The sequence below is a fragment of the Gossypium hirsutum genome, chromosome A05, assembly GCF_007990345.1.
Source record: "Gossypium hirsutum isolate 1008001.06 chromosome A05, Gossypium_hirsutum_v2.1, whole genome shotgun sequence".
NCBI classification, from domain to species: domain Eukaryota; kingdom Viridiplantae; phylum Streptophyta; class Magnoliopsida; order Malvales; family Malvaceae; genus Gossypium; species Gossypium hirsutum.
Genome location: NC_053428.1, coordinates 110,119,508 through 110,131,012, shown reverse-complemented (window position 1 = coordinate 110,131,012; position 11,505 = coordinate 110,119,508). Strand labels below are relative to the sequence as shown.

General features: G+C 36.5%; 1 protein-coding gene across 1 annotated transcript; it reads left to right on the top strand.

Annotated features, from left to right (window-relative positions):
* Positions 1 to 4,968: 4,968 nt before the first annotated feature.
* Positions 4,969 to 7,887, top strand: LOC107902487 (leucine-rich repeat extensin-like protein 6). The gene has a single exon (XM_041114603.1). It carries the CDS (start codon positions 5,350 to 5,352, stop codon positions 7,630 to 7,632), a length of 2,283 nt encoding a protein of 760 aa, XP_040970537.1. The 5' UTR covers positions 4,969 to 5,349; the 3' UTR covers positions 7,633 to 7,887.
* Positions 7,888 to 11,505: the final 3,618 nt, after the last annotated feature.

Below are 11,505 nucleotides of genomic sequence, written 5' to 3'. Positions count from 1 at the left end.
TTTTAAGGTCTAGAATTATTACCAATAAAGTTGACTTGCTCATACTCCATGTTAAACTTGAAGGGTGAATATTCAGAATTAATTATCCCCACTCCATTCGCATCGCATTGCATCATTAGATTTACCTTTTTAGAAATTTTAAACTATCAATTTTCTTACCAAGAGCTTCAACCTGATTTGCCAACAAAAAAACTATATCAACATTAAAAACTCCAGCTGTTTTGATAGGTTTTACCCTCGTAACTTGCCACTGATAATTATTTAGTGTCATCTTCTCAATAAACTCTCGAGATGCCTCAGGTGTATTGTTGTTTAATGTTCCTCCAGTTGATACATCAATAATCTGTCTAGTTGAGGGATTTAAACCATTAAAAGAAGTTTAAAGTTGGAGCAAAAAAGGTACTCCATGGTGAGAACACCTTATCAAAAATCATTAAATCTTTCTCATGTTTTATAAAGTATTTCGATATCAAACTGAACAAAAAAAGAGATGTCAGTCCTCAACTTAGCTATTTTTGCTGGCGGAAAAAATTTTAACAAAAATTTTTCAATCATTTGTGCCCAAGTAGTGATAGAACCTCGTGGCAATGAATTTAACCACTATTTTGTCTTGCTCCTCAATGAGAATGGGAACAACCGTAAGCGTATGACATCATCAGTAATGCCATTGATATTAAAAATGTCATAAATCTCTAAAAAGTTGGCCAAATGAGCATTCAGATCTTCATATTTCAAACTATCAAACTGAACATATTATTGCACCATTTGAATTGTATTCAGCTTTTTATCTCAAAATTATTTGCATTAACAGTCGGTCTGACAATATTCGATTCATCTCCAGTCAGAGTGGGCTTAGCATACTCATACATAGTTTGATGGGTAAGACGTGTAGGAGGTAGTTGATTATTTTGATTATCACTCATCTCCATTGTAATATCTTTTTCCTCTTAATTATCTACAAAATTCTATTGACTTTGCCTTGCTTCTCTAACCTTTCTATGATTTCTGCGAGTAGTCTTTTCAATCTCACTATAAAAAATAATAGATCTGACGGGTTTCCTCTAGTCATAAACCAAAAGAACCTGCTAGAAGTAATTAAATAAAAAATTAGAAGAAAAAATTAAATAAAAAACAAAAATATTAAATTAAAATTTGAAAAAATGGCTAAATTAATAAAAATAAAGTTTTCCTAATATTTTAATCCCCAGTAACAGCGCCAAAAACTTGATGTCCACGAAACCAACTAAAAATTCGACAAAGACAAGTGCACCTATCAATTAATTATATAGCTACAGTGAACACATATATCGTTCCCATGAAGACTAAAAGTACTAGTAATTATTGTCTTTCTATTATTTAAATGACAAATTAGAGTGATTAATTAAAATAAAACTAACTAAATTAATTAACTAAAGAACATGAAAAAGAACAAATTAAGAAAACAAACGATTAACAACCAAGAAGAGAAACAATACTTAGGAAAGAATTCACCTAGATTTTATCTGTTATTATCAATCTGAATTAAACAATTTCTTCACTTAGTATCTTGATTAGTAGAAATCCCTAAATTATGCTAATATTTCTTTCGAGAGTAAGAGTAACTAACCCTAGGTTGATTAATTGAAATTTCTTTCTAATTAAAATCCCTATTGTCGCATTAACTCGATCTATGGATTACTCTATTAGATTTGACTCTAATCCAGTAGATTTATGTCGTCTTATTTCTAGGATTGCATGCAACTCTACTCAATTGTGCTAGATCTGCTCTTAAATAATGACTTTTCCTCCTCTATTCAAGCACATCAAACATGGATTAATAATTCAAAAATATTAAATCAAGAATTAAGCATACAAAATTGAGAACAATATTAAAGTATTTATTATATAAAACAGAAATCAAAAAACAGAATTCATCATAGGGTTCATCTTCCCTAGGTATTTAGAAAATTAGTTCATAATCACAAATAAAAACATCTCAGGGACAGTATAACCACAAGAAATAATTAAACTCATAATAAAATTCAAATAAATCAAAAGGAAATCTTCAATATTGATGGAAATCTACTTCCAAGTCGGCTTCAATTGAGTTTTCCAAGTTGTTTTCTTCAAAAATCTCTGACGGCTTCCTCTCATCTTCTTATATTTCGTATATATAGGTTTTAGAATGCCCGAAAAACCTAATAATTATATTTTTTTATGTCTCTAGAATGCAATTCGTGAAATCCACATAATTTGGCACATGACCGTGTGGCAGCTTGTGTGGATCACACGGCCGTGTGCCCAGCCCATATGAGAGGGTCCAGCCCGTGTAGCTCTTGAAACTTACTCTGAGTTTCACTCATTTTGCTCTCAAATGCTCTTCTAAGTATAAAAACATGAATTTATAGGATTACAAGCATAAAATTCACCATTTTAAAGTGAATAATCATCCAAAAATGCAATAAAAATGATGCTAAAATATGTTACTTTTATCATATATCATGTGTTTGTGAATAGTAAATTGAGATAAGATGAGATGATATGCTATAACATGTGATATGTGATTATGATAAACATTGTGAAAGTGCAAATGTGTACAAGTTATGTATATGTTAAATATCAGTGGCAATGTTTTGCTAAAGATGCAAATATGCAATGATAGTACAAGGATAATCGATAAGTGACATGTGTTTGATTCCGGATATTTTGGCCTTATGATCTTGAAACTGTTGGATATAGTTGGCATGCCATAGGATTGTGAGTACTCACCTATACATACAGTGATTTTGGGCGTTAAGGCCTTGAGACATGTTGGAGGGATAAGGGAATGTGAGCTAAGCTTTATTCAACAGGATATGAAAGAGGAAATAAGGAGAGTGTTAGCTTTATGCTTCACTTTTAGGACTTTTTTTTACTTTATAAGTCTATGCTTGGTGTATTGGAGATCCATGTATCCAATGAATGATGATAGAGCTCACTTTTATGTTTCATAGCTCAAATGCCAAATTATCTTAAATTATGAATATGTGTGTATTGTGATATGTGTTTATTTGTCATGTGACCATTATGGAATTTATCTATAAACATGTTTTTGAGTATTGCGATATATGCTTGAATGTTATGTGATTATATAAGTATTGCGATATGTGCTTGAAAGTTATGTAATTATATGAGTATTGTGATAAATGCTTAAATGTTATGTGAATATATGTGTAATGTGATGTTTGCTTTAAAGTGAATATGTTTACCATGTAAAAAAAACTAGTAATAATGCACGAGTAAGTATAATATGACACTAGAGTTGAAACTATTGAGGTTATATTATATGGTTGTTTCTTTTATGCTTGATGAATTGTTTGCATTGTGGTTATTCTGAGTATTCATTGAGCTTGTTAAGCTCACCCACTCCTTTTTCAAAACCCTTGCAAAGTAGTTAAGTGCCGGTGTGAACGGTATGGTTTCGATGGGTGATCCAAGCAAGACGTTAGCTTTATTTCGAAAGTGTTATTAATTTGTTTATGTTTTGGGGAAATAAAAGCAATATGGTAGAATTGTTGCATAAATTTTTCCATGATATTTTGGATGTTTCCATAGCTTATTTGTTATTAGGATTTAAAGGCTTGAATGGTGATATGTTGATTATTGCTCGGACTTATTCTCGATGTTTGAAACTGTGATTATAGTCTTTTTGATGTTTATTTGATGATATGATAGCATGATGAATTAGTACAAGTGGGAATGACTTATATGTTTATGTGTGTTATATTTTTCTAGTTTAAAGTAGAGTTATCGATATTCGTGTTGTAAAAACGATACCTCTGTGATTTTGAAATATGCAGGAAGTTAAAATTGTAAATTGATATCGATACCCTATCATGAGTATCGATACTCGGGGTAGAAATATCAATACTTTGGCAGAGGTATCGATAATTTTCGAGGTTTGGGTTTTTAAGTGAGAAATAGTAAGCAGTTTTGGTACCAATTTTCCAAGCGGTACCGATACCACTTGAGAGAATTATTGATACCTCACCTCCAGTATCGATACCTACGTAGTTAGTTTTGAAATTTCGCTAAGTGAGCCTAACGCATGTTCAGTTATTATTATAAGTTTATTTAAAGTATGTTTGGCATGTTTTAATGATGATTGATATATGTTTGACTAAAAATTTATAAGCTCATTGTTAAAGAGGATGATTTCTTAAAAATGTGACAATTTATTATGAGTATATTATTTGACGGTGGTATGGTATCTTTATATTCGGGCTTGGCGACCTGGCCGAGTATAGGGTGTTACAAAAACTATGTCAACTTATCATATATTAATGAAGAGTCTCAAGTTGTGGCTTATTGGTCAGATATACACCTTCTTTAAGGATAACCTAGATTCAAATCACAGTTGTACAAAAAAGTCATAACTTAATGAAAATTGTCAAAAACGAAAGTTATATGATATGCTCAAGAAAAAAAACATATACCAAAATTTATAATGTTTTTATTAAAAATGTTGGGGATAAATTAGTCATCTATGCCTTTTTTTTTCTTTAATTGGCCAAATAGATCGTTTTTTTTTATGATTTAGGGAAACAAATTAATTTTGGAAAGAAAGTATGAAAAGCGTGTCAAGTTTAGAGCACTTCTACACAATTGGCAAAAAACCTAGTCCAACTGGATGATTTTTTACTGATATGTTAGGGAAAATGAGTTTTCACACATTCTCTCTAAAATTAATCTATTTTCTTAAATCTTAAAACAACAACCTATTTAGCCATTTAAAAAAAAACGGACATCTACGTTTAATTTAGCCAAATTTTTGTATTGATAAAAATTATGTATAGATGTGCCCCGCACCATTCCAAACCAGTTGACTCTTGCAACGCGCATTGCTGATTGCTTGCAAGGATGGGAGAATCCAATCTAATGCCAGCGGGTCCAGTTTTCTTTCTTCTTCCCATAAATAAAACAAAAGAAAAGAAACACAAAAATCTACCAATGATATCTGATGAGACGTGCCAGCATGTCATCATGTTCTTTCTTCTTCTTTTTTTTTCATTGATACATGCAATTTGCGAAGGCAAAGCAGTGTGTTTTTTTATCCTAATTCAAATCAGCTCTGCTGCTGCTGCTCTGTTATCAATTTATTATTCATCTTTTCAAAGCTTTTTATATTATTTTAAATAACTAAAATATAACCCCAGAAAGGAAAAGTGAAAATCGAGGCTAAAAAAAATAATTATTATGCTTTATAAAGCAAACCATGTGGCTCAGTTCAGGACAATAACATATGGCACAATCACACGTCTTCATGTGACTATTTTTTTTTCTACTTTCTCTCTGTCATTCCTGTTGTGAATCAAACCATCTCATCTGCAAATGTCTCCTCCCTCTCCCTGCTTCTTCCTTCTGGGTTTCTTGCTTGTTACTACTTCATTTTTCTCGCAGATCTGCTCGGCAGCCGATGAGGTAGATCCAAACCTACGGTTTGAGAACCCAAGGCTTCGTGAAGCCTACATTGCTTTGCAAGCTTGGAAGTCTGCCATATTTTCGGACCCCTTTAACTTCACTGCCAACTGGAATGGCTCTGATGTTTGCTCGTATATGGGAATCTACTGTGCTCCCTCTCCTTCCAACCCCAAAATCAGAGTGGTTGCCGGCATTGACCTTAATCATGCCGACATTGCTGGTTATCTTCCTCCGGAGCTTGGCCGCCTCACTGATCTTGCACTCTTTCACCTCAACTCCAACCGTTTTTGTGGTGTTGTCCCAACCAGCTTCCGCCGCATGAAGCTGCTTCATGAGCTTGACTTGAGCAACAATCGTTTTGTAGGCAAGTTCCCTAATGTGGTTCTCTCCCTTCCTTCTCTCAAGTACTTGGATCTCCGGTTCAATGAGTTTGAAGGATCGGTTCCATCCAAGCTTTTCGACAAGGAACTTGATGCGCTTTTCTTAAACGACAACTGGTTCAGATTTGGTATTCCTGAGAACCTTGGCAACTCTCCCGTTTCGGTACTGGTCTTCGCCAACAACGATCTTCGAGGTTGCATTCCTGCAAGCATAGGGAAGATGGGCAAAACGCTAAATGAAATCATCCTCATGAACGACAACCTTACTGGATGTTTACCTCCACAGATCGGGATGCTCAAGGAGCTTACTGTCTTCGATGTCAGCTTCAATCATCTCCAGGGATCTTTGCCATCCACTATTGGCAGCATGAAGAGCTTAGAGCAGCTGGATGTTGCCCACAATGGCTTCACCGGTGTGATTCCGTCCACTGTGTGCCAGCTTTCCAGCTTGCAAAACTTTACCTACTCTTTCAATTATTTCACTGGAGGACCACCCAGCTGCACTGCAATATCTGGGGCAGAGGTCGCAAATGGTACCATGAACTGTATTCCTGGCAAGAAGGATCAGAGATCTTCCATGGAATGCTCTTCGGATGCTGCTCGCCCTGTGGACTGCAGCAAGTTCAAATGTAATGGTGGTGGAAGTTCCGGCGGCGGAGGGGGAGGAGGCGGTGGTGGTGGAAGCTCTCCATCGCCGAAAAGGAGGCATGCTCCTAGGCCTCCAACGCCGCGTCAATCCAGTTCACCAAAGTCCTTTACGAAATCCCCTCCCCCACCTTCTTCGAAGTCTTCGCCTTCCACTAGATCACATCCTCCACCACCACCGTCATCCCACTCTTCACCAATGCCTCCTTTCCATTCCCCACCGTCGCCACCACCACCGAATTACTCTCACTCTTTAACTCCACCACCTCCGACTCAAAGAGTGTCACCAAAGACGCATCTTCCACCGCCACCTCCGCCTGTTCACTACGAGCCCATACAATCTCCACCTCCACCACCAATGGTACAACCACCTGCACCAGCCCCATCAGGCCATTACTATAGTGCACCACCACCACCAAACCGTTACTCCAACGCTCCACCATCAAGCCATTACCACAATACACCACCCTCACCACCAATGGAGCAACCACCTCCAACTCCATCAGGCCATTACTATAATAATCCACCACCACCACCACAATCACCAAACCATTACTACAACACACCTTCGCCGCCACCACCAACAAAGAGTATATCACCAAGTACCCATTATGCACCTCCTCCTCCCCCATCTGTTCATTATGTTCCCACGCCTAGTCATTCATCGCCTCCACCGCCGCCACCTCAAGTTCAGTATTTTCCACCTCCTTATCCGTCAAGAGGGCAGCAAGCAAGTCCACCTCCACCACCATCTCATGAGCATGCGGGGACTCAATCTCCACCTCCACCAGTAGAGTTTCATCCACCACCCAAGGAGTCATGTCATCCTATACCTCCTCCTCCACCCCCACCAGAGTGTACAACTCCCGTATCAGCACCACCACCACCAAGCCAACATTCAACCCCTTCACCATACGCACCAGCACCTGGCCATCACTATTCAAAACCATCCCCACCTCCTAAACAACAATGGCATTACCCACCATCCCCACAACATCAAAACCCTTCTCTCCCACCCCCACCTCCACCAACCCACTATGCGTATACATTCCCACCGCCACCACCATCTCCTTCTCCACCGCCACCCTCATTTGAAAATACGCCACTTCCACCAATTAGAGGAGTATCATACGCATCTCCTCCTCCGCCAGTTATTCCCTACTACTAAAGAACTGCTTTTGCACGACATTGAGTTGTAATTCAAAATCTTCAGGTGCAACCATGAGTAGATGGCATGTTAACCTGCGTGTTGTTTCTTCAGCTTTTTTGAGAACTATTTTTTCCCCTAAATATATAATAACTTAATATTTTATTTGTATTGTCTTTTTTATTTCATTTGTATTGTTCTGCTAATATATATGGTAATGTATACAGGTAATGATTTGAATAATTTGTAGACACAACATTACATTTTTCTTCTCCACCTTGGTTGTCAATGTTTTCCAAATTTTCCTTGATTGTGAGTTCTCCTAGGCATTTGGTGTTGGCGTTGGTGTTGGTACCTATAACATAACAACAACGAAATGAACTGTCCAGCATCATTAGCATGTCATGTGAGACAGCAAGCACCGTGTCCAGAGCTGAGACGCGGAGAGAGGTTGTATTTTGGTTTTAAAGGGAGGTTAAAAGCCCTATTCCCTGTTGGTGGATGAAGTTGGTGAGAAAGTAAACTCACCACTCACCATGTAATTATTGATCTGACACTTCTGATCACACTTACTGGAGCTGTCCCACTGTAACAGGAACATTTTGTAAATTGAGTTTTTCGATTTGAGAAATTTTATATTATAAATAATTGCTTAATATAAGTTTTAATGGGTGTTGAAATACGTGACATCCGTACACCTAGCATTGAAGTGGGAAACAATAATTTTCGATTAAAATCTTTGCCTTTTTCAATTTTCAAATGAATTGCGTTTAGATGGTGATGTATATTCTTATAATTAATGTAAAATAATACTGACTATGAAATTAGATATTATAGCATAAGATAGGAAATAAGTTAAATGTATCGTACTGTCCATTTAAAATTATACTCAATCTAAATATTGAGTGAATTATCTAAAAATGTTAATTTTTAACTAAAATTATCAAATTAGTTCGATTTTTTCGAAATTTATCGGATTAGGCAGATTTTGGAAAGAGAAGAAAAAAGCATTAAGTTAAACTGGACGCGTTTTTAGCAGATTTGGTAGGAAAATGCTTTCAACTTGACACGGTTTTCTATTTAGTCAGCACAACGCGTCCAACGCGTTTTCCTTAACAGCTACCTCACAACGATTGAATTCCAACAGCTCCTCCCTTAATGTTAACTTTTTTTCCTATTTAAACCCCAAATTTTTTCACTTTCACTTTCAACTCTCTCAGTCCATTTTCAATTTCCTCTAAATTCTTTCTTAATTTTCACTCAATTCTCTCAGTTCATTTTCATTTTTTATTAAAATTGTCTTAAGTTTTTTTAATTAATTTTGTATTACGATTTTTATTCATATTTATTAAAATTATACAAATTCTCTTATTCGTTTAAATGGCAAGTACATTTCAGTCGTTCAATTGTAAATGGTAATAAATTATTTCTATTATTTTTAATCAAGTTTAATTTATTTATTAAGTTGTTATATTAAAATTTAAGATTTTGTATGTTTTTTTTATAATTAGCCAAAAGATCAAATTTTGGAGACATATATTTGCAATCTATCCGCTCCTCCATCATCTTTAATCGAACCATACTTGAGAGATAAGAGATTTATTCATGTGACTCGTATGGTTAGGGTGTAAATTGGACCCCACACTTGTAAGTACATTTGTGGAAAGATGGAGACCTGAAACATACACTTCATCTTCCATACGGCGAGTGTACAATTACACTCGAGAACGCGTAGTTACAGCTTAGGTTATCAGTGGATGGGTTGGTAGTGACTGGGTCAATTGTCGCTGTCAATTAGAGAGATGTATGCGAGCAACTTTTAGGGAAGGTTTTGGACACGATTTTCGAAGGTCGATTGGTTGAAAAGAAATTTTGTCATGCTAAATGCGGAATCAAGTAACATTGAAGGAGAATAACAGGCTTAGACGAACATCCTTATGATCATTGGGAGTCTCATAATGCTTGATAAATCGCGAAATCTTATCCATTTAAGGTGGCTGCTAAAACCCATGGACTTTAGAGAAGTAGGCCGACTCAGTTGAGGGTCAGCCATTTTGGCGACATTGTACTGGGAGATGTGTCGGGCGATGCAACCATAGAAATTAAAATTAAAATCGGTAGTTGCATACTACTCCTGCAATCATGGCATGGTATCAGTTGCCTTTTTTAAGTCATCAAGTTGACTACCCTTATACATTCCCACTCATAATAAGGTAAAATTCATTTGATAATATACCATCTATAATTAAAATTTTAAAATTTTGTATTAGCATATTATTTGAATAGGTGAAACCATGGGCGGAGTTACGTGGGACTACCAGAGGAGCTTAAAGATATACGAGTACTCTTAGATCAATGATTGGAAACGGAGATATGAATTTTTAAAATTTCAATTATATAATATTAACATAGTTAATTTAAAAATAAATAGTAAATATATAATTAAAATTATTATTATACTATAGTTTGAATGGATGTCATACTCCGATTTGAGAATTCAAGCATGCATCATGTCTGAATTCTTAGTGAATCCCAATATCTGGCACATAAATGTGTCTTTGGTAGTGTACGCTACGGTGGAGATGTACAGATCTGATAGAGTTACGTGGCAGTTCAAGTTTAGGCAAACGATTCTGTTGGCACCCCAATACATCAAAGATCTGCATAATATCGACTAGCGAGGGAGAACTAAAAAAAATTGGGTTGCATTCCATGCACAATATATCAACATATAGAACCATAGGTTCGACTTTATACCTAATTGCGAATCCATTATCGCTCGGGAATTAGCCTGCCATCCGGAGTACATGATATGGTTTAGACACCATGGTAAGCCATATCTACAATCGGAGGAGGCGAGGGGTAGGCAACGTCATACAAAGAGACCACAATGAGCACCTACGAATCCAAGGTCTAGAGCAACTGTCAAGGTGAGTCCATCATCAACACCAACGTAAGAAGAGGCGCCGATGGCTGCACCACCACCCTCTGGTCAGTATGACTTGACTTATTTTAATGCTTTCATTAAGCTCATTTTTTTTACACAAGCACCATATTTCTCTGTTTCTACACTGTATCTAGGTATTATTTTTGGACCACCACATCTATCCTTACCATATTACACATCGATGCCACTGACGTATCAAACAATGATGTATACATCAATCATGTTTGCGGCACCAATAAGAATTTCGTATTTTCTGCCATAGGTGTATGGGACACAATATACTTATATGGAACATAAATGTGTCATACTCCGATTTGAAAATTCAAGCATGCATCCTGTCTGAATTCTTAGTGAATCCCAATATCTGGCATATAAATGTGTCATTGGTAGTGTACGCTACGGTGGAGATGTACGAATCTGATAGAGTTACGTGGCAGTTCAGGTTTAGGCAAACGATTCTATCGGCACCCCAAGACATCAAAGATCTGCATATTATAGACTAGCGAGGCAGAACTAATGAAAATTGGGTTACAATCCATGGACAATATATCAACATATGGAACCATAGGTTCGACTTTATACCTAATTGTGGATCTATTATCGCTCGGGAATTAGCCTGCCATCCGGAGTACATGAAATGGTTTAGACACCATGGTAAGCCATATCTATAATCGGAGGAGACGAGGGGTAGGCAACATCATACAAGGAGACCACAATGAGCACTTATGAATCCAAGGTCTAGAGTAACTATCAATGTGAGTCCATCATCAACACCAACGTAAGAAAAGGCACCGATGGTCGCACCACCACCCTCCGGTTAGTATGACTTGGCTTATTTTAGTCCTTTCATTAAGCTTATTTTTTTTACACAAGCACCATATTTCTCTGTTTCTACAGTGTATCTAGGTATTATTTTTGGACCACCACATCTATCCCTACCATATTAC

Excerpts from the sequence above, each read along its gene's own strand:
- LOC107902487 (XM_041114603.1), top strand. The coding sequence starts at position 5,350 with ATGTCTCCTCCCTCTCCCTGCTTCTTCCTTCTGGGTTTCTTGCTTGTT.